Source organism: Microcaecilia unicolor, chromosome 2, assembly GCF_901765095.1.
Source record: "Microcaecilia unicolor chromosome 2, aMicUni1.1, whole genome shotgun sequence".
In the NCBI taxonomy this organism is placed as follows: domain Eukaryota; kingdom Metazoa; phylum Chordata; class Amphibia; order Gymnophiona; family Siphonopidae; genus Microcaecilia; species Microcaecilia unicolor.
Window position 1 is genome coordinate 647335740 of NC_044032.1, and position 24180 is coordinate 647359919.

Genomic DNA, 24180 nt, shown 5'->3' on the forward strand with positions numbered 1-24180 from the left:
ATAATGTATTAAGTTATGTTATCTAGAAATGTATTAAGTTATGTCCAATAAAAAAGGTATCATCTTATTTTCTTTTCCATGTTTTATTTTGTTTGATTTCTATTGATAACCTTTAAGAGGGAATTAAAAACTTCTCTTTTTGGAAATGCATTTACACAAGATTAAAACCTTTTTCCTCTCTGCTCATCTGTCGGATAGTGGGGCACTGCAGACACTGAAGACTATTGTATGACTGTTCTCTCTCTCTGAATGACTGATATTTATCTTTTTATTTGTGCTGTTCCTTTCTTATTGATTTTATTGAATTGTAAACTTCCTTGACTTCAGCTTCAAATAAGACAGTATAGTACATTTTAATAAACTATAAACGTTTTGAAAATTTACTAGGGTCGAATGCATAAATTTTATTCAAAATGCCATTAAACTCTTAAAATTAGTAGCATAAAGGTCCTCAGCATAAGATCACATCAGGTCTCTGGATCCCTACATGCTCCCCACTCTCACCAATACTATTTAATATCCCAATGGCCCCTCTGGAGAAAGGCAGCTTCAACCCCCATATATATGCGGATGATGTCATGATCTACCTCCCATACTCAGGTGACACCACAAACGTACAAAACAAGGCCTGGACACCATGGACACTTGGGCATCCACCTTCCGTCTAAAACTAAACAGAGAAAAGACAAAACTGCTTATGTTAAACAATGCATACCGCCCAATGGCAAAAAAGGCAATAATGATAGGACACAAGCTACCCACTTGAAAACAGCTTAAAAGGTACTAGGGGGTCATCATAGATCAACACCTAACACTTGACCAACAGGTATCTGCAGTCATCGCAAAGTTATTCAGAACACTTTGGAAACTGAGAAAAATTAGAAACCCTCAACAAACACATTCTGAATACTAGTACAATCTCTCACACTATCACAGATTGAGCACTGCAATGGGATCTACGCCAGGTGCAAGGAATCCATCATAAAGAAACTACAGACTGCCCAAAACACAGCAGCAAGTCTGAACTGGCTTCCTGTGAAAGCCAGAGTCTACTTCAAAATTTCTGCAACAATATTCTTAATATTGTATGGAATGGCACCAACTTATCTAAGCTCCTTTGTAACGCTACCACTGAAAAACACCAGACAATTTCTTGTACATCTCCCCAGCAACAAGAGTGTTCGATTCAAATCCATTTATTCAACAGGCTTTTCTTTTCAGGCCACGAAGATATGAAACTCAATACCTAGAGGCATTAAACTGATAACCGAATACCTAAGATTCTGCAAAATGTTAGACCACTTAACAAAGATTTTCCTACTAGATAAAGGGTAACTACAAACCTTATGCATCAATAGTAAATAGGACACATGTATTCTCAATGTAAATTTACCCTCAAAAATTGCCTATATAAATGTCCTACAGCAAACTTGTTATTGCCCCTTGCAAATCTGTTTAAGTCAATGTTCCGCTGCTAACCTATCATTATTCCTTCGCAAGCCTGTTACTGTTCCATAGTTTCACTGTAAATCTGTTATTAAGGTATTCATGTTATCATTCCACTGTAAGCCGCATAGAACCAAACTTCGTTTGGATAACGTGGGATACAAGCATCAATAAATAAAATGAAATGAAAAAAGAAAAAGCCGGTGGCAACAGGGGTAAATTTAGGGATGGATGACAAGGTGCTTAGTGTTCCTTGTAAGAACTAGAATCTGACTACACTACCATGGAATTCTCTCTCTCTCTAGAGATAGGTTTCGAAAACACTAATCTTAGTTTCAGATGATTCTTAAAATCATATTTATTTCAGAAAGCTTTTATGTCTTCTTTTTTATTCTTTGCATTTTGTAACTCACATAGAGACCTTGATAGAAAATGTATACAATCAGATAAACAGAACGTAGATTGTGTAAATACAATACGCCTGATTTATGATGTATACTCGATACAGCACCATCTGTCCAGAGAATGAGGTTGATGTAAACTGGAGAGAATAAAGAGCCAGTAGATGGAAAACTCTGTTTCCTAAACTGTTTCTTCCACCTTGTGACACAATTCTTTTGAAACAGAGTCAAATATTTTTACCAATGATGAGAACTATTATGTTGTCATTACCTGAAATCTAGACAATTGGGTATAGCCAGAAAAGTGCTGAGACTTCTTCGGACCCTGACCAATGACTGACGAGAAGTTAAAGACACAGTTGATGCTGGAAGTGTGCCCAAGAAGTAGAGGAGTAGCCTAGTGCAGTGGTCTGAGATCCAAGGGAACTGGGTTCAATTCCCACTGCAGCTCTTTGCGATTCTGAGCAAAACACTTAACTCTCTATTGTTCCAGGTAAACTGCTTTGATTGTAACCACAAAAATGTGTTACAGTACAGTCTTGATTATCCAATCAGACCAAGCCATTGCCAGATAATACAGAAAACAATGTTAACCTCTTAAAAAATGCACAGAAAACATACATTATACATAAACAGGCATATGGTATCTGTATTTGAAATATTGTTCATTAACACTAACCAGAAACAGATCACACATGGCTTCCTTGCAGCACGTGAAGCCGGAAAACAGGAAGAGAAACTGTGCACTTCTTAACGACGATGCGATTACATCACCGGGGGGGGGGGGGGGGGGGGGGGTGTCTGTCGGACATGCTGGATGGTCCGGTTAGCGACGGTCGGATAATCAAAACTGTACTGTATATCAAAACCCACCCCCCTTCCCAAGCAAATCAATTTAGCATTGTTCTTATCTTACTTTGACAGTAGTGTAATTGCTGCTTTCCTGAATATGCATTAAAAGGCCATTTTCACTCCTTGTCCTGAACTTCACTTCCAAGCGGTTCAGGCTTGTGGGCTCATAAGTACTGCTTTGCATACTCTGCCTCAGCAGATGGTCTCGCTTCTTGTTTTGGTTCATGGAGTAATCCAGGCGGCCTTTGCCTTCGAGTGATAAGGCAGTATCAGCAGTAATGTCTAAAAGAAAGAAAATGAAAAGGACACTATGAAGACCAAATTGCACACATAGAGGAGGTGGTTTTAATATAGCATCTTTCACACGAATTGCAGAAGCAGACATCGCTGGACATAAATTAGAGTGTATTTACTTAAGCTTTCTTGAACCTTTCCTCTCTTTACCAACCAACGGAACAGAATAGCAGCATTGTGGCTAGTGCTGCAAGCTAAGATCCAGAGAAGCCAGGATTCAAATCCAACTACCACGCCTTGTGATCTTGGGCAAATCACTTAACCTTCAGCTGCCCCAGCTACAAACTTAGAGGGTCTTTTATTAAGTCACAGTAGCATTTTTAGCTCACGGTAGAAATCAGCTGGCGGTAAATGCCGAAACTTACCGCCAGCTGATTTCTACTGTGAGCTAAAAACACTACTGCGACTTAGTAAGTCATCTGGGGACCAGGAAAATACTACCAAGGCAATTCTATAATCTGTCAGAGACCTACACATAGGCGGAGAATGGGCTCGTTGTCAAGCAATGTGCACAACTTTTAGAATATTATCAGTGGTGCGCACTGCGTGGCCTACTTACACCTGTCATAAATAGGCGTGCCTAGCTTTTGGCGCACTAGTATTCTAAAAGCTATAGGTTAAAGCCATTATAGAATTAGTGCGAGGCACGCCCCTCTGTGGTGCCAATTCACAGAATGTAACTTGCCTTGATCTACTACTGAACAGGTGTGGACTACATCCTAATAAATGTTAGCACTGTAGACTTTAAAAGCAATTCAAATAATATAACTGGGGTCCTAGAAGTTATTGGTATGGTCTCACAATCTGTTCTTGAGTGCTGTAGCCTACATACATTGGTCCTTCTTCAAAACAGACCTCTCTCTAACAAGACTGATCTTAACGATCTGAAATTCTTGTACAATTACTACTGCAACAAGTTAAATTTAGCTATTACAGCCCCTTGGACAGCTTCTTATTTGTTATCTTTTTGGCTACACCAGTTTCATTTTATTTGATATCCTGTCTGCTTCCAAAAGAACACCAAAGTGGCTTACAGATTAAAATCAATAAAAATAGAAGGATAAAACATATAGATTATGGTCTCTTCATTCAACTGAAACAGCGCTTGCTAAAGTCTCCAATGACCTGTTCATGGTCAGATCCAAAGGTCTCTATTCTATCCTCATCCTTCTCGATCTGCAGCTTTTGACACTGTTGATCACCACCTACTTGTTGATACGCTGTTCTCACTTGGATTTCAGGACTCTGTTCTTTCCTGGGTTTCTTCTTATCGCTACCAGTGCACTTTTAGTGTATACTCTGGTGGATCCTCCTCCACTTCTATCCCACTATAAGTCAGTGTATCTCAGGGTTCTGTCCAGGGACCTCTTCTTTTCTCCATCTATACTTCTTCCCTTGGTACTCTGATCTCATCCCATGGTTTTCAGTATCATCTTTACACTGATGACTCCCAGATCTACCTCTCCACACCAGAAATCTCAGCAGGAATCCAAACCAAAGTATCAGCCTGCCTGGATGTCTCACCGCCATCTGAAGCTAAACATGACCAAGACTGAGCTTCTTATCTTTCCCCCTAAACCAACCTCTCCTCTTTTCCCATTCTCTATCTCTGAGGACAATACTCTCATCCTCCCTGTCTCACCAGCTCCTAACCTTAGTCATCTTCGACTTCTTTCTCTCCTTCTCTGCACATATTCAATGGACTGCTAAAACTGGTCGTTTTTTCTCAATAATATCAACAAAATTTGTCCTTTCCTTTCTGAGCACACTACCAGAACCCTTATCCACACTCTTATCACCTCTCACTTAGACTATTGCAACTTTCTTCTCACAGATCTCCCACTAAGCCATCTCTCTCCCCTTCAATCTGTTCAAAGTTCTGCTGTTTCCGCATACAGTTCAAACTTCTCTTATTGACTTACAAGTGCATTCACTCTGCAGCTCCTCAGTACCTCTCCACTCTTATCTCTCCCTACATTACTCCCCAGGAACTCTGTTCACTGGGTAAACCTCTCTTATCTGCCCCCCTTTCTCCTCCACTATAGGCACCTAGAATAAATCCTGCAGACATTGCACCTATATTGCAGATGCAGACATTACGCCTACTTGAGAGCAGGTGCAAATGTCCATATATAGACTATTTAAGTATGTACATACTTTGCCCATGCTTCATGCAGATCGACCCCCAGCAACACCTACAGTATAAGTATGTGTGTGCCTGCCAACATATTACTTCAATGACTGGTGCAAGTTTAGAAGAGCCATGCTACAAGTGTATGTTGCTGCCTATGGGCAAAAATGACTTAAATTACCCACATTATGTGTGTTTTTTTTTAAAGCATGAATTTTTATAGTATTTAACCTGAGTTCCCATGCGGAACCAAAAAAAAAAAAAAAAAGAAAACATCTGATTTGATTGCACTGTGTAACAAACTGTAGATGACAGCGAAGAAAATACATCACTGACCAGATAGGGGTGGGGAAGGGGGTATACAGACATACATTTTTCACAGTGATTCCCAGCAAATCCGTCTTTGCAGTTGCACTGCTGCCAGGACCAGTAATCAACACAGGAGCCACCATGTTGGCATGGACTCGTCGTGCAAGCTCCGTCCAACCTAGGACATCTAAAATAAATCACAGAAGCAAATTTACGGATAGAATCTATGCCTTGTCACTCTGTATTGCTAAATGGAAGCTAAGCTCCTCTTTGCAATGCAGTATTTTTAAAGTACATACAGCCACCAATGGTACCTAACCTTCAACAATGACACACTTCACTGCTGGTCTTCATTCTTGTCTCCATTTAAACACTACCCACAACAATTCACCTGAACTCCTGAAGCAGGTATGTTTGAACCAAGGTCAGAGGCTAGCACACATGCAGTAGGATCCTACTGGTTCATGTGTTTTCTATCTCATCTTGTAGCTAATAAGGATCAGCCACATCCAAACAGTGGGGTCATTTGTAACTCTTATGACTTCTATAAGTTGAAGGGGCTTTACAAGGGGGTTTTGTAAATAATTACAACATAATTAATTAAAACAGGTTCATTTCATACAGTATGAGTGCTTCTACATGTGGGGATGAACATTGCTTAGAGTAGCAAATTTAAAAGAATATCCATAATATGGGAAACAGAGGCATGGAAGATGCTGACTTGGATTTAGTGGTGATCACAGAGACATGATTGAAAGAGAACCATGACTGGAACTTAGTTATACTATTCAGGAAGGTCAGATTAGGAAAAGGGAGAAGGAATAATGATATATTTTAACGATAATATTAAAGCAATAGAATTGCGGGACTTATAGGGTAAGGAGAACACAATGTGGGTTAATCTGAAAAGAGGGAATGGTAAATCTGTTTTCATTGGTGCGATACAGAGGCCCCTTTCATAGACAGAAGAAATGGATAGGGGTTTGATTAAAGACAGTCACAATGTAGCAATGAAAGGGGAAGTACTACTAATGGGTGATTTTAATATGCTGGATGTTGACTGGGGCATCCCTGTTGCAGGGCCATCTAGAAGTAGGGAAATCTGTTCCAGCAGTTGGTAGTGGAAACCACGCAGGATGGGGACATACTGGACTTAGTGCTTACTAATGGGGAGAGTGTTTCCAGTGTTATAGTGGATAATCATCTGGCATCCAGTGATCACCAGAGGGTGTGGTTTAATATTAAGACAGGTGTAGAGAAGGATCATTCAAAAGTGAAACTTTTAAACTTCAAAAAAACTAACTTTATCATGATGGGGGAATACCTCAAGGAGTTCGGAACCTCTGGGGGGGAAGTACAGAAACACTGGGCACAATTGAAAGGAGCTATTTTATGGAATGCAAACCTTTTTGTTAGGAAAGTAAAGAAAAGTAAGAAGACATGAAGACTGCTTTGGTTTTCAAAAGTAGTAGCAGAAAGGTAAGGAAAAAAAGAGATTAGCAGAAGCTTGCAGAAAGAGGAAGCCAAGAAACCAGTATCTGGAAAGCAAGGCTGGTAAATTATCAGGAGCAAAGATGCAAATGGAAGAAAAATATCCAATATGATAAAATGGGGGGACAATACATTTTTAAGATGTTAGTGATAGGAGGAAGTGCAAAAGTGGCATTGTGAGACTCAAAGGTGAAGGGTAAGAATATGCAGACGCTAATAAGGATAAGGTGGAATTGCTTAACAAATAGTTCTGTTCTGTGTACAGAGCTGAAGGGCCAGAAGCAGGATCGCAGAAGACAAACACAAATAGGATGGAAAATGTTGTAGACCTTGAATAATTTTCAGAAGATTGTGTTCATGAGGAGCTAGTCACACTAAAGTTAGAGAAAGCAATGGAGTCAGATGGAATACAACCAAGGATACTGAAGGGACTTACGAAAATTCTGGTAGCTTTACTGTCTGACGTTTTCAGTGCTTCTCTAGAATTGGGATAAGTCCCAGAGGACTAGAGAAAGGCAGATGTGATCCCTCTCCATAAAACAGGAGGAGGTTCAGAACTACAGGCCAGTTAGTCTGACCTCTGTGATGAGTAAATTAATGGAAACACTTCTAAAACAGAGAATAGTGAAGTTTCTGGAAACCAATGGATTGCAAGAACTGAGGCAGCACGGTTTTACTAGAGATAGGTCTTGTCAGATGGACCTGATTAATTTCTTTGATTGGGTGATCAGATCGTTGGATTGAGGGGGGGGGGGGGGGGGGGCGCTCGATTTAGGATACATAGATATTAGCAAAGTCTTGACACAGTTCTGTATAAGAGACTACTAAATAAACCAAGTGACCTTCATATAGATCCTAAAGTCATTGAGTTAGAAACTGGTTGAGTGGAAAGTGACAAAGGATAGTGATATATAGAGTTCACTCTGAGGAAAGGGATGTTACAGTCCTTGTTTGGGAAGCTCGCCAGGTGCCCTTGGCCTGGATTGGCCGCTGTCGTGGACAGGATGTTGGGCTCGATGGACCCTTGGTCTTTTCCCAGTGTGGCATTACTTATGTACTTGTTCTAGTGCTTTTTAATGTTTTTGTAAGCAATATTGTGGAAGGGCTGTCTGGTAAGATTTGCCTGTTTGTAAATTAAGCCAATATCTACAATAATGAAGAGAGCTCTAGCGAAGCTTGAAGAATGGTCTGCACTTTGGCAGCTGAGATTTAATGTTAAAAAAATGCAAGATCAAGCATTTGGGCTGCACAAACCCGCGAGGAGTATAGTATAGGGGTTGAAGGACTTTTTTTGCATGAAAAAAGAAGGAGTGATCATATCTGATGATCTTAAGGTGGCCAAACACGTAGAAAGGACGATGGCAAAAGCCAGAAGGATTCTTGGTTGCACAGGGACAAGACTGGGCAGCCAGACAAAAGGAGGTGATGATGCCTCTGTACAAGTCTCTGGTGTGAACTCATTTAGAGTATTGTGTGCAATTCTGGAGATCACACCTTCAAAGGATATAAACAGAATACAGAGGATAGCTACTAAAACGGCCCTTGGTCTTCATTATAAAACATATGGGGACAAACCTAAAGGTCTCAATATGCAAAACTTTGGAAGAAAGGCAGGAGAGAGGAGATATGATACAGACATAAATACATGGGAGGTGAGTCTTTTTCAACCGAAAGAAAGCTCTGGAACAAGGGGGCATATGGTGAAGGTGATAAACTCAGGAGTGATCTATGTAAATATTTCTTTACGGAAAGGGTGCTGCATGTGTGGAACGGCCTCTTGGTGGAGATAGTGGAGACGAAGACTGGAATAAGTACAAAGGATCTCTAAAGGAGAAGAGGTGGCAAACAGTATGGTTGGGCAAACTTGATGGACCATGTAGTCTTTATCTATGTTTCTAAGAAGTCCCAATCTGAACTTCCTAAACTCATTTTAATGTGCAGTTGCTCTGAATGTAAGATGATAAATTTTAACGACTGACATCACTGTCACTGAACAGCCTATCCCAGTCACCTGCGGGTCTTCTGATTCTAAACTGGAGAACTGTCACAGTTGCAGTTAAAATGCTTGCTCTGTCACATATACGTACATACCGATCTAGGATTCCTTGAGTTATTAGAGCCTGACTAGGTTCCAATGGGCGTCCATTGACTGCAAATTCCATTATGCAACCGACAAAATCATGGCTTTCCACTTGTCCTCTTCTTTGAAGAATGGGCTCCAGAGACCTAATCCCTCCAACTGTCATTCTGTTTGGTTGTACATCCAAAGTCCTACAAAAAAAAGCAGAAATCCTGACTCATTAGTACCTAAACCCGTGGGAGCTGTAATTAAACAATACCACAGCAGACCATGCATGCGAAAAGAATTATTGTGTACACTGTGTGAAACTGTGACGGTGTCTTCATTATTCAGGAATTGCAGTAACCCTCAAACATGCACATAGAGGGACAAATTGAAATCAATTGACACAACAGTGTTTTAAAAATCCTAAATGCATAGATAGAACTACCACAGCCATGGCTCATATAGTCTAGAGTCTACTAACAGAAGCACTAATGTATTACTTTTGTGTGGCAGGCACAGACATTTGCACAATATATATTCTCAGTATATAGTCGATATACTCAAATACATGTTGAAATGGGCATATAGTTAATACTGTAATTAATGTCTGGAGTTTCAAACATAACTTAGCAAAGGTCTTCTCCTATAATATGTCTATGGGGAAAAAACCTTTGATGAATCAAGCTTGGAATTTGTTCCCCTTCTGATTAAGCTCAGCAACAACATTCCTGGGAGAATACTCATTGTTTAAAAAGTTTCTAAACCCAGTTTCAACAGTGAGGTTTCTTTCTTTGACATCCCATCAAAGCTCATAAATACTGCCTCTCCCCCTCCTTCCACCTGGCTTTCTACAGCAACTCAGCAGTGGACGCTACAGCAGGAATACAACAATTTGCTTTAACGTTTGTGAGAATCTGTGGCAATTTTCTGATTTGCGGAACATATTTTTGCATTTGAAATATTATGTTTAATTTTCTTTGTGACCTTTTCCTAGATAATTGTATTCACTCTTTTTCTCACTTTCTTTTCATTTTTCCTATCCAGCTTTTCTCTTTTACTTTTCAGTCCCCTTCTTTTAGTTCACTTTGTCCTTCTCATCTTCACAGCTCATCTATAATTTTTTCCTCATCGTCCCCGTCTCATCTGCCCGCAACCTCGGTGTCATCTTTGACTCCTCCCTCTCCTTCTCTGCGCATATCCAGCAGACTGCCAAGACCTGCCGCTTCTTCCTCTTTAACATCAGCAAAATTCGCCCTTTCCTCTCTGAACACACCACCCGAACTCTCATCCACTCTCTCATTACCTCTCGCCTTGACTACTGCAACCTACTCCTCACTGGCCTCCCACTTAACCATTTATCCCCCCTTCAATCCCTTCAGAACTCTGCTGCACGCCTTATCTTCTGCCTGGACCGATACACTCATATCACCCCTCTCCTCAAGTCACTTCACTGGCTTCCAATCAGGAACCGCATACAGTTCAAGCTTCTCCTACTAACCTACAAATGCACTCGATCTGCAGCCCCTCCTTACCTCTCTACCCTCATCTCCCCTTACGTTCCTACCCGTAACCTCTGCTCTCAAGACAAATCCCTCCTCTCAGTACCCTTCTCCACCACCGCCAACTCCAGACTCCGCCCTTTCTGCCTCGCCTCACCCCATGCTTGGAATAAACTCCCTGAGCCCATTCGCCAGGCCCCCTCCCTGCCCATCTTGAAATCCTTGCTCAAAGCCCACCTCTTCAATGTCGCCTTCGGCACCTAACCACTACACCTCTACTCAGGAAATCTAGACTGCCCTAACTTGACATTTCGTTCTTTAGATTGTAAGCTCCTTTGAGCAGGGACCGTCCTTCTTTGTTAACGTACAGTGCTGCGTAACCCTAGTAGCGCTCTAGAAATGTTAAGTAGTAGTAGTTTTTCCTCTTTCGCTCAAACTCTTCTTCCCAATTTGTTTTATCTGACCCATCTTCCAGCCCTCCCTCTCTCCAGGTTCTCAGCTTCAGTCTCTTCTCTTTTTATGACACAGTAAGAAAAACTGACACAGCAAAATCCCTTTTCCAGTCCCTCTGTTCCGCTTTCTCTGACACAGCAAAATCCCTTTTCCAGTCCCTCTGTTCTGCTTTTTCTGACACAGCAAAATCCCTTTTCCGTCCCTCTGTTCCGCTTTCTCTGACACAGCAAAATCCCTTTTCCTGTCCTGCTTTCTCTGACACAGCAAAATCCCTTTTCTCGCCCCTCTGTTCTGCTTTCTCTGACACAGCAAAATCCCCTTTTCAGTCCCTCTGTTCTGCTTTTTCTGACACAGCAAAATCCCTTTTCCTGTCCCTCTGTTCTGCTTTCTCTGACACAGCAAAATCCCTTTTCCCTGTCCCTCTGTTCTGCTTTCTCTGACACAGCAAAATCCCTTTTCCCCCGTCCCTCTGTTCTGCTTTCTCTAACAAAGCAAAATCCCTTTTCCCATCCCTCTGTTCTGCTTTCTCTGACACAGCAAAATCCCTTTTCTGGTCCCTCTGTTCTGCTTTCTCTGACACAGCAAAATCCCTTTTCCTGTCCCTCTGTTCTGCTTTCTCTGACACAGCAAAATCCCTTTTCCAGTCCCTCTGCTCTGCTTTTTCTGACACAGCAAAATCCCTTTTCTCGTCCCTCTGTTCTGCTTTCTCTGACACAGCAAAATTCCTCCCCCCCCCCCCCCCCCCCCGTTCTGATTTCTCTGACACAGCAAAATCCCTTTTCTGGTCCCTCTGTTCTGCTTTCTCTGACACAGCAAAATCCCTTTTCCTGTCCCTCTGTTCTGCTTTCTCTGACACAGCAAAATCCCTTTTCCAGTCCCTCTGCTCTGCTTTTTCTGACACAGCAAAATCCCTTTTCTCGTCCCTCTGTTCTGCTTTCTCTGACACAGCAAAATTCCTTTCCCCCCCCCCCTTTCTGATTTCTCTGACACAGCAAAATCCCTTTTCTGGTCCCTCTGTTCTGCTTTCTCTGACACAGCAAAATTCCTTCCCCCCCCCCCCCCTCTGTTCTGATTTCTCTGACACAGCAAAATCCCTTCCCCCCCCCCCCCCCCCCCCCCCCCGTTCTGCTATTTCCCTCATTACAGCCTATTTTCTTCTCCCTGTCCTTGTTGTGTGGCCTGGTGGCACAAGACATCCACAGGCTGCAGCAGAAGAAGTTCCTCTTGGCCAGAGCCTCAGTAGCAGTGGCTTATCCTCCTGAGCGAAAGCCCATTCTTAGCAGCTCCTCCTGTGACAGATCGGCCACACCCAGGATTCTATCTGTTGGATAGTAGGGGAAGGACAAAGGCATGACTGGTCCAGCCTGAATTACTGCTGCAGGGAAAGAACAGCTGGAGTAAGAGTGGGAGGGCAGTTTGCTTTGATTCCACAGCCAGTTGCAAACGGGGGAACAATTTCCAAGGGCATGGTAAATCGAGGTCGTGCTTATAATAAAGAATTAAAGGGAGAACACTTTACCAGTCTGTGGAGACAGCCACGTTACTGACAGTACAATAACCTGGTTCTCGATCTTCGGAACAGGAGTCCACTGTCAGAGATGCTGCCTACAATGGACACATATAACAAAGGTTTAATTTTTTACTTTAAATGTTGTCTTACTACCTTTTATAAAGTTCTGGACCGCAATGCCAGTTGTTTTGTATTCATAAGTGTAATATTAAGTACTTTAATTAAAAAGGGAACATTTCATCTGCAGGAGCACAGTCTAGTTTTCCAAATACAGTTCTTAGGAGTTGAACCTGTCACCTTCTGTATGAAGAGCCACCAGATTTGGTTTGCTGGAAAAAATGTGAATGAGCCAAACTGTTTTGTGTGGCACGTTTGGAGTGTAAACTGCTTGGCGATTATTTATATAAGCATAAAAGAATATTAAGTAAGGGAGAAGCTCCACAAACTGATGTAGAAGTTCAGCTTTAGTTATATTGTTCATATCTAGCCCCTCGTTACTCTGCCTTGTCACAACATACATATTTTTTGATTATCATTGCTGGGAAAAGTGTTCTTATAGTAATATAAAAAGCATACACAAATGCACAAGTACCGATTCTGCCCCAAATTCACCCATTCTCTGGCCCTGGGAACACTTGTGCATATACCATGTCAAAGTAGGCGCTATCCCCTGGATTTTATATAGTGCGACTGAATTGTGTGCGCAAATCCGGTCGGATTCTGGATTTGTGTGTGCAATTTAATTACTTAAGTCAATCAGTGCCGATAATTGCCATTTCACAAACAATTACTGATACTAATTGGCATTAATCAGAATTTATGCACGCAACCCGCTAGGCATATTCTGTAAAGTGAAGCGCATAAATTCTAATGCACGCTATTAAAAAGGGAGCGTGGACGTGGGTATGGAATGGACGGACTGTGGGCCATCTGAAAATCTACATGTACGCTTATAGAATATACATATGCTCTGCGCCTAACTTAGGAGCCAGTATTTATCCCATGTTTCATTTGGCGTAAATGGTTGTGCCCAGAGTTAGGAGTAGTAATATATAGTGTCCCAAACAAAAAAAGATTTACCGTATTTTTCGGACTATAAGACGCACTTTTTCCCCCCAAATTTGGGAGGAAAATGGGAGGTGCGTCTTATAGTCCGAAGGTAGAGATTTCCCTCCCTCCCTCAGAGTTCGGGATCGCCCACCCGCCTGCCCTCCGAGTTCGGGATGGCCCTGTCACCACTCACGCGATCTTCCCTGGTGGTCTAGTGTCCTCCTGTATGCAGCCTGACGGTCTCGGCGAGATTCAAAATGGCCGCCGAGACCGTCAGGCAGCATACAGGAGGACGGAGAGCAGCGCGCTGGGCAGGAAAGAGGGGGCTCTTTCCTGCCCCAACGTCACTAGACCACCAGGGAAGATCGCGTGACGTGAGTAGGGAGAAGTGGTGACAGGGCCGGGGGGAGGGCGATCCCGAACTCGAAGGGAGGGATTCGGACAAGACGCACCGGAGCACCTAGGTTTTAGAGGAGGGAACAAGGAAAAATTTTTTTTTCCTATTTCCCTCCTCTAAAACCTAGGTGCGTCTTATGGTCCGGTGCGTCTTATAGTCCGAAAAATACGGTAGCTCTTGTAATTTTATAACATCACAGATATCTTATCTAGATTTAAACAGGAGTAGTATTATGATAGAACTTTAATCAGCTTCAGCCATACGATGAAATATCATTCTCTTTTTCCGGGGATCATCAGATATTACTGCAACTCACACCATTGGAACTCAGCGTTCCTTGCTCTGTTGAGCAATGGTTGTGGCACAAAACTTCATAAGACCACCCTTTAGGAATTTTCTCATCTGAATCCTCAGTGGAAGTAAGAATTCATGAAGTGCATAACTTTAACTTATTTCAAAAACATATGTAGCAGAACATAAACACTTATCTTTTTTTTCTTTTTTTTGCAAATGGCAGCAACTTTTAAACCAGAGGAGAACCTCTGCCGACTTGGCCAGGTTTCGAAAAAAACTTCCTCGGGGAAGAGGCTCATGAGGATTTGCGTCACAACAATTGCTCAACAGAGCAAGGAACGCTGACTTCCAATGGTGTGAGTTTTTTTTTTTTTTTTTTGCATTTGTACCCCGCGCTTTCCCACTCATGGCAGGCTCAATGCGGCTTACATGGGGCAATGGAGGGTTAAGTGACTTGCCCAGAGTCACAAGGAGCAACATTCCATGTAGAAGTCGGCCCTTGCAGATCACCAATGTGGCCGCGCAGGCTTCTACATGGAATGTTGCTAGCAACATTCCATGTAGAATGTCCAATAGTAGCAACATTCCACGTAGAATCTCCAATAGTAGCAACATTCCACGTAGAATCTCCAATAGTAGCAACATTCCATGTAGAATCTCCAATAGTAGCAACATTCCACGTAGAATCTCCAATAGTAGCAACATTCCATGTAGAATCTCCAATAGTAGCAACATTCCATGTAGAATCTCCAATAGTAGCAACATTCCACGTAGAATCTCCAATAGTAGCAACATTCCATGTAGAATCTCCAATAGTAGCAACATTCCACGTAGAATCTCCAATAGTAGCAACATTCCATGTAGAATCTCCAATAGTATCTATTTTATTTTTGTTACATTTGTACCCTGCGCTTTCCCACTCATGGCAGGCTCAATGCGGCTTACATGGGGCAATGGAGGGTTAAGTGACTTGCCCAGAGTCACAAGGAGCAACATTCCATGTAGAAGTCGGCCCTTGCAGATCACCAATGTGGCCGCGCAGGCTTCTGCTTCTGTGAGTCTGACGTCCTGCACATACGTGCAGGACGTCAGACTCACAGAAACAGAAGCCTGCGCAGCCTTCTACATGGAATGTTGCTAGCAACATTCCATGTAGAATGTCCAATAGTAGCAACATTCCAAGTAGAATCTCCAATAGTAGCAACATTCCATGTAGAATCTCCAATAGTAGCAACATTCCACGTAGAATCTCCAATAGTAGCAACATTCCACGTAGAATATCCAATAGTAGCAACATTCCATGTAGAATCTCCAATAGTATCTATTTTATTTTTGTTACATTTGTACCCTGCGCTTTCCCACTCATGGCAGGCTCAATGCGGCTTACATGGGGCAATGGAGGGTTAAGTGACTTGCCCAGAGTCACAAGGAGCAACATTCCATGTAGAAGTCGGCCCTTGCAGATCACCAATGTGGCCGCGCAGGCTTCTGCTTCTGTGAGTCTGACGTCCTGCACATACGTGCAGGACGTCAGACTCACAGAAACAGAAGCCTGCGCAGCCTTCTACATGGAATGTTGCTAGCAACATTCCATGTAGAATCTCCAATAGTAGCAACATTCCACGTAGAATCTCCAATAGTAGCAACATTCCATGTAGAATCTCCAATAGTATCTATTTTCTTTTTGTTACATTTGTACCCTGCGCTTTCCCACTCATGGCAGGCTCAATGCGGCTTACATGGGGCAATGGAGGGTTAAGTGACTTGCCCAGAGTCACAAGGAGCTGCCTGTGCCTGCAGTGGGAATCGAACCCAGTTCCCCAGGACCAAAGTCCACCACCCTAACCACTAGACCACTCCTCCACACTAGGCCACTCCTCCACTATTGCTACTATTTGAGATTCTACATGGAATGTTGCTATTCCAACATTCCATGTAGAAGTCGGCCCTTGCAGATCACCAATGTGGCCGCGCAGGCTTCTGCTTCTGTGAGTCTGACGTCCTGCACGTACGTGCAGGACGTCAGACTCACAGAAACAGAAACCTGCGCAGCCTTTCTTCATGGAATGTTGCTAGTGGAATAGCAACATTCCATGTAGAATCTCCAATAGTATCTATTTTTTTTTTGTTACATTTGTACCCTGCGCTTTCCCACTCATGGCAGGCTCAATGTGGCTTACATGGGGCAATGGAGGGTTAAGTGACTTGCCCAGAGTCACAAGGAGCTGCCTGTGCCTGAAGTGGGAATCGAACTCAGTTCCTCAGTTCCCCAGGACCAAAGTCCATCACCCTAACCACTAGGCCACTCCTCCACTGTTGCTACTATTTGAGATTCTACATGGAATGTTGCTATTCCACTAGAAGTCGGCCCTTGCAGATCACCAATGTGGCCACGCAGGCTTCTGCTTCTGTGAGTCTGTACGTGCAGGACGTCAGACTCACAGAAACAGAAGCCTGCGCAGCCTTCTACATGGAATGTTGCTAGTGGAATAGCAACATTCCATGTAGAATCTCCAACAGTAGCAACATTCCATGTAGAATCTCCAATAGTATCTATTTTATTTTTGTTACATTTGTACCCTGCACTTTCCCACTCATGGCAGGCTCAATGCAGCTTACATGGGGCAATGGAGGGTTAAGTGACTTGCCCAGAGTCCTACTAGCAACATTCCATGTAGAATCTCCAACAGTAGCAACATTCCATGTAGAATCTCCAATAGTATCTATTTTATTTTTGTTACATTTGTACCCTGCGCTTTCCCACTCATGGCAGGCTCAATGCGGCTTACATGGGGCAATGGAGGGTTAAGTGACTTGCCCAGAGTCACAAGGAGCAACATTCCATGTAGAAGTCGGCCCTTGCAGATCACCAATGTGGCCGCGCAGGCTTCTGCTTCTGTGAGTCTGACGTCCTGCACGTATGTGCAGGACGTCAGACTCACAGAAACAGAAGCCTGCGCAGCCTTCTACATGGAATGTTGCTAGCAACATTCCATGTAGAATGTCCAATAGTAGCAACATTCCACGTAGAATCTCCAATAGTAGCAACATTCCATGTAGAATCTCCAATAGTATCTATTTTCTTTTTGTTACATTTGTACCCTGCGCTTTCCCACTCATGGCAGGCTCAATGCGGCTTACATGGGGCAACGGAGGGTTAAGTGACTTGCCCAGAGTCACAAGGAGCTGCCTGTGCCTGAAGTGGGAATCGAACTCAGTTCCCCAGGACCAAAGTCCACCACCCTAACCACTAGGCCACTCCTCCACAGTTGCAGTAATATCTGATGATCCCCGGAAAAAGAGAATGATATTTCATCGTATGGCTGAAGCTGATTAAAGTTCTATCATAATACTACTCCTGTTTAAATCTAGATAAGATATCTGTGATGTTATAAAATTACAAGAGCTAAAACTTTTTTTGTTTGGGACACTATATATTACTACTTACTTTGAAGTCCCCACATACAATATAATATATACGGTCCCTCGATCAGAGTTAGGAGCAGGCATGGTCGCTAGGAGTATTCTATAAACAAGCTAAACCTAGGCACGGTTTACAGAATATGCCTAGGTGGAAGTATTTTTGGCCCCGATTTTTCAGGCGCCATACATAGAATCTAGTTCTCTGTTTTCCGAGTGCCTAATTTTTAAGCTTGTATACTGCAGGAAATTTTATAAGCGTCTACTTGAGCACAAAAAACACAGTTCTGCATACTCAAATCATGTATAAATTTATCCAGCAAGCCCTCTAGATCATGGTACAAAGGGGGAAATTGTGGGATTTATTTACCATCTTTATGAAAAGAGAGTTACCCAAGTGTGCAGCAGGTACAGTTTATCAAAACCTACAATTTGGTTAAAGAGCATAACAATAGTGAAATGATCAAGCATAAGCAGAAACATAAGCTGACATGTCACTTCAGTTCTATTCTGCAAAGACCTGATTAACGTAACACAGGGGCAGACCATGGGTGTGACCCAAACTTATGCATGTAACTTATAGAATTCTGTGAGTTACATGCATAGCTGCTGCATTTAGGCATGATGACACACCATTTCTATGGCTGGCGCAATTGCGCCTAAACGTTAGGCATTCACTCAGTTAGGCTATTGTTCTACCAAGGAAAGCACCTCTGTTCCTTTACAGAAGAGGCTCTGACAAGGCTCTCTCTAGCTCATAATGTAATGGTATCACTGCAATTGAACCTTCATTACTGTTACATTAGCGATTCACTATGAGGATCAACAATAGATGCCCATCGTTTCAGCTTTGCAAGATAACTTTGTTGTCTTTTGCATATGTGCGGATGCTACAAGACATTTACTTGATTTGCTGTCATCATGTTATCCTTTAAAATGTATGCTATCGTTTAGTGGGCCAATATAATAATTATCTAAAGATGACATCACTGGTGAGCTTTTCCAGACTGTGTAAGTCCTTTCTCCTTATATAAAAGCAAAGACAACTGATTGGATGATACTCGACAGGAGAAACACAGAAACATGACGGTAGATAAGGATCAAATGACCCATCCAGTCTGCTCATCCTCAGTAACCTCCTTTTCCGCTTTCTTTAATTCTGACACAGTCCTTGTCTCAATGACCCTTCTGAAGGGGGGGGGGGGGGGAACTAAGGCCTAGTAGAGGGCCTGAACTCGTGAGGAACTGAACATTTGCAGGGGGGTTTTTTGGACTTGTACTGTTTTCTTTTGAGGCTTATCTTATGAGGACTGTACCTTTTGTTTTGAGGAACATATTATGATTTTTGGTATGAAATTGCCTTGATAATAAAATACTTTGGCCCTCAGTCCCAGTATCAGCTGTATTCTGTCCTGGAACCCTGAGAGCCCCACAGGCTTGCTGGCTCCACCCAAGAGGAGGAAGTGGACCCCCATTATAATGTGCATCACTTTGCACTTGTCCACATTAAGTTTCATCTATTTCGATACCCAGACTTCCCATCTTGCAAGGCCCTCCTGCAAATTTCTTTCAGTTATTTGCAAATCTGATCACCTCACTTGCTGTTTCTCATTAGTGACCATTTATAAACATGCTAAAAAGCACCAGAGCAAGTAGAAATCCCTAGGGCACTCCACTATTTATCTTTCACCACCGAGAAAACTATTGCTACTCTCTGTCCCCTATCTTTCACAATTCTTAATACAAAACAGGACATTGCCTCTTATCTCATGACTTTTTCATTCTGACACACCTTCTGAAAATCCAGATACACTGTGGTGCTTATTTTAGAAGAGTTTTTCAGGGTTTAGACATGCATAAACTGTTTTTAAATGCTTATAGTGCATAAACGTCTATATTCTAATTTTACAACTGAAAAATGTGGTATGGGCATGTTTTAGGTGGGACTAGGGTGGACCTAAAAAAATAAAGGTGTATTCCCCATTTCAGATGGGGAATGCGCATCTATGTCCATAAACATCGATATCAGAATTTACAGCTGCTACCCAGAATGTCTAGGTTTCAGAAGAGGCCTCCTACTGAGCAGTGCTTCACTGGAGGGATTTGTGGAGGTCAGCTCCTTAATCCCCCAGATGATGCTGCCCCCCTCTCTCCCACCAAAAGCAAAACTAGAAAAGGATACTAGACTTTGTGACAGCTTCAGGAAAAATAAACATTTATGTTTCTGAAATGGATGGCATAAATGTTTATATTCCAGAACGTAACTGCTTATGTTGGTATTTCATAACATAAACCTTTGATATTTTAGACATTTATGTTTCTAAAAATGGATGCTCCTGCTGCATGTAACCTAGGAACATGAGAGCAGATAAGGGCCAAATGGCCCATCAAGTCTGCCCGTCCTCAGTAACCAATAACTCTTCCTTTTCCTAAAGGATCCGACGTTTGTGTTGTTAAATTCGGACACAGTCCTCGTCTCCACAACCTCCATCACCCTTTCAGTGAAAGAGTATTTTCTTCAATTCCTCCTAAGCCTATTTCCTCTTAACGTCATCCTATGCCCTCTCAATCCAGAGTTTTCCTTCATTAGAAAAAAGCTCACCTCCGGTACATTAACGCCACCTGTACATAAATGTCCATTTCTCCATGTGTGGTAGAAGAGGCTGTACATCAGCAGATCCTGTTCTAAAATACTAACACAACTGGACATGTCCTGATTTATATGTCCTTTCTAAAATAGCGCTCTAAATCAACTATTTCCACATGTTTATCGACCCATTCATTGTAGCGGCCTGCAATACTTCTCTTGGCTAAATCCACGTGGGCTCTGACCCATTAAAACATGTCTGTCTATCTATAGGATGAGTACTTTTGCTCTTTAGAATAATTTCTATGACTTTTAATGGCACTGATGCCAGGTTCACTGGTCTATAGTTTTCTAGATCACTGCTAGAGTCCTTTTTAAAACACTGCAATTACATTAGCCACGTGTCAATCTTCAGGTACCACAGACTCTTTTAATGATAGGTTACAAATTACTAATACAAGGTCTGAAATTTGATTTTTGAGGTCTAGGTACTACTATTTATTTTATTTATTTATTTATTGCATTTGTATCCCACATTTTCCCACCTATTTGCGGGTTCAGTGTGGCTTACAATACATTGTATTGATGGAAGTACAGTTTGTTACAACTCGATTATGGTTACATTGTGAGGAGTAAAGTGAAAACAAAGTCTTTGTATCGCAAGGGGAACAGAACAATGGAATAGTGGAAGAACAATGGATACTGATAGGATTACAGAACAATAGCTAGAGAACGTTTGGTTGTTACATTATTACCTGTAGATTAAGGTTTGAGTGTATTAGAATTTCAGGGGATAAGAGTATAAATGAGTATGTATTGATGCAGTATTAACAGAATGCGTGGGCTTCATGTGTTTTAATCCTTTCGATAGATTTCTTCGAACAGATAAGTCTTCAACGATTTACTACTACTATTTAACATTTCTAAAGCGCTACTAGGGTTACGCAGCGCTGTACAATTTAACATAAAGGACAGTCCCTGCTCAAAGAGCTTACAATCTAAAGGACAAGTGAACAGTCAGTCCGATAGGGGTAGTCAAATTGGGGCAGTTTGGATTTCCTGAAAGGTGAGAGTTAGGTGCCGAAGGCAGCATTGAAGAGGTGGGCTTTGAGCAAAGACTTGAAGATGGGCAGGGAAGGGGGCTTGGCGTAATGAGTTTACTACTCATTAGTTTGCCAGTTGAACTATTACATCTTCCAGGTTCAAGGTGATTTGTTTCAGTTCTTCTGACTCACGACCATTAAATATTATTATTTCTGTCATGGCTAGTAACGGAACCCACTCAGAGGAGGCCATACTGGACCTGGTGCTTATGAATGGGGAGAGGATTTCCAATGTTCTCCATGAACAGCTAAGATCAATGATAGTCTGTAGTTAATGACAGACCCCAGACCTCACTACTATATAATTAGCTGAATAATGCTTTCAAATACTTTTAGAAGCAGCTTTACTGGAGGATTGTTTTTGTCCACAGGTTTCTTTGCTGCTTATAGAGTTCTTAGAGCCCGTAGTATTTCCTAGACAAATTTACATCTGCTTTTTTTAATGACATCAGTTTATATTTTGTATATTATACTGTTTCTTATATTCATTACATTCATTCTTATATTGATTCTTATCACAACGCAACAATGATTTTGCTACTGAGAGAAAAACATGTGATTTATACTAAATTGAACCCGCCGATTCCAAATATGAACTCCAAATTTGCCTGACACGTCTAGATTTTAAGTTATACATGCAAAGCCTATTCACTTATAATATTAATGCATTATATATTGGAAACATGGAGAGAAGTTCCATAAAGACATTTCTACAATGGAGAATAGGTATCAAGGCCGCTGGAATCCCAACATGACGGGGGACTACTGCTGGTTTTTGCAATGGGAAAATATGACCGGTCACAAACGCAAAAGCAGATGCCTGAAGCACTTTTAACAGTACTGGGCCTTGCTGAAGTAAGACTTTTAAAAAATTTTATTATTCCATTACATTTTCATATACTGTTTACTACGAAAACTTTGATATAGTACTACTACTACTACTTAACATTTCTAGAGTGCTACTAGGGTTACGCAGCGCTGTACAATTTAATAAAGAAGGACAGTCCCTGCTCAAAGGAGCTGATCAGGTAATTGTTGGAGTAAAACTCATTCTGTTAAAAATTATTCAATGCTTTCCAAGTGCTTAATTCATTTGGGCAAACTTATGCACAACAAAATTTCCTGACGTGTTACAACAATTCTGACTTCGGATTTGGAACACGCACGCTGAATTTAGTATAGGACAAATGGTTTTTGACCAGTAGCACACGAAAAAATGTCTTTTGTTGTGCTGTGAGAGCAACCAGCAATGTGTGTGGTAGCAGATTTTTTCCAATACCTAACTAAATAAAGAGGCACAAATGTGTGCATGTACAGCAAAGTTATTCATCTGTAACAGGTATTCTCCAAGGACAGCAGGCCAAATATTCGCTACCAAAGAATGTAGTAAAAGCAGTTAGCTTAGTGGGGTTTAAAAAAGGTCATAAGCCATTATTAAAATGGACTTGTGGAAAATCCACTGCTTATTTCTAGAATAAGCAGCATAAATTATATTGTACTGCTTTGGGATCTTGCCATGTACTTGTAACCTGGATTGGCCACTGTTGGAAACAGGATGCCGGGCTTGAATGACCTTCGGTCTGTACCAGTATGGCAATACTTATGTAATTATGAGGTATTCTCACATGTGGGAACCCCTAGCTACCAGGCTTACTGAAAACAACAATGCTAGGACAATAGGAACTCAAAATGTTCAGGCCTTGAATTCAATTAACCTGAAACTATGTACAAACTGGTTGTGAAGGTGCAGCCTGGAACAGAACAAAACTGGGCCTAGGAAGGTGGAGTTGGAATCTAGATACCAAACAAATTCTGTAGAACTGGCTGTCGCATGGGGTATCCTGCTCAAGGCAGTAATGTGATGTGAATGTGTGAACCGAAGATCACACAGCAGCTTTGCAAACCTCCTGAATGGAGGCTGATCTCAAGTGGGCTTGAACCAATGTAACCATGGCTCTGGCATTATGAGCCTCAAGAGCCAGCCCAGCCTGGACATAAGCTAAGGAAATGTAATCTGATAGCCAACTGGAAAGTGTGTGTTTGCCAATGGCTCCTCCTAACCTGTTTGGATGAAAAGAAACAAACAGCTTTAGTCCACTCCAGATAGAAGGACGAGGCTTTTGCTTGCAGTATAAGGTATGCAGTGTGCTTCTGCGAGGATAGGCATGAGGTTTCGGGAAAAATGTTGCCAGAACAATTGACTGGTTAAGATGAAGGAACTTAGGATATGTGCAAAGAAACTTTGTGCATGGTGGATCAGCTACTAGGGCTTGAAGCTCACTGATTGCCACAAAAAACACAACTTTCCAGGTCAGATACTTGAGATCACAGAAGTCAAGTGGCTGGAGCAGACTAAGCCCATAGACAGTTCATCCAGCTTTTGGTTTCTTTTGTTCCAAACAGGATGGGGGTAGCCGATTGGTAGCGCTATAGAAATGATTTACAATAGCAGTAGCATCTCTTTTATTTATGCCCAGGCTGGGCTGACCCTAGAAGGTCATGTCACAGCTCACAGTGTCAGAGCCATGGCTGTGTCGGTAGCCCACTTGAGATTAGCCTCCATTGAGGAGATCTGCATAGCTGTGACGTGGTCTTCACACATTCACATCTCATTACTGCCTATTTGTCTCAGCTCTGCCTCTGGTCCCGCCCTCATTTCCTGTTTCCGGAAGGGCAGGACCAGAGGCAGAGCTGAGACACATGGGAAGGCAGTCTGAAGCGCCGCTTGCCTTCACTGCAGACGCCGGACACCGAGGTAAGAATTTTTAAATTACAGTCAGCACGCAGGAAGGCGAGGGGCTGCCGGAGGACAGGTCGTGCTTGCACTCAGAAGGGAGAGAGAGAGAGAGGGAGGGAGGCGCAGGGGTCTGGAACTCAG

At 42.2% G+C, this 24180-nt stretch overlaps 1 protein-coding gene across 1 annotated transcript in view; it reads right to left on the reverse strand.

Moving 5' to 3' along the window:
• FAT4 (FAT atypical cadherin 4) overlaps positions 1-24180 on the reverse strand; it is a 399251-nt gene that overhangs the window by 14002 nt on the left and 361069 nt on the right. Inside the window, exons 12-15 of the mRNA XM_030191762.1 lie at positions 12461-12546; positions 9016-9195; positions 5496-5620; positions 2764-2981 (exon numbers count right to left, since the gene is read on the reverse strand). Coding sequence (XP_030047622.1) covers positions 2764-2981; positions 5496-5620; positions 9016-9195; positions 12461-12546 — 609 coding nt within the window. The remainder of the gene's footprint in view (positions 1-2763; positions 2982-5495; positions 5621-9015; positions 9196-12460; positions 12547-24180) is intronic.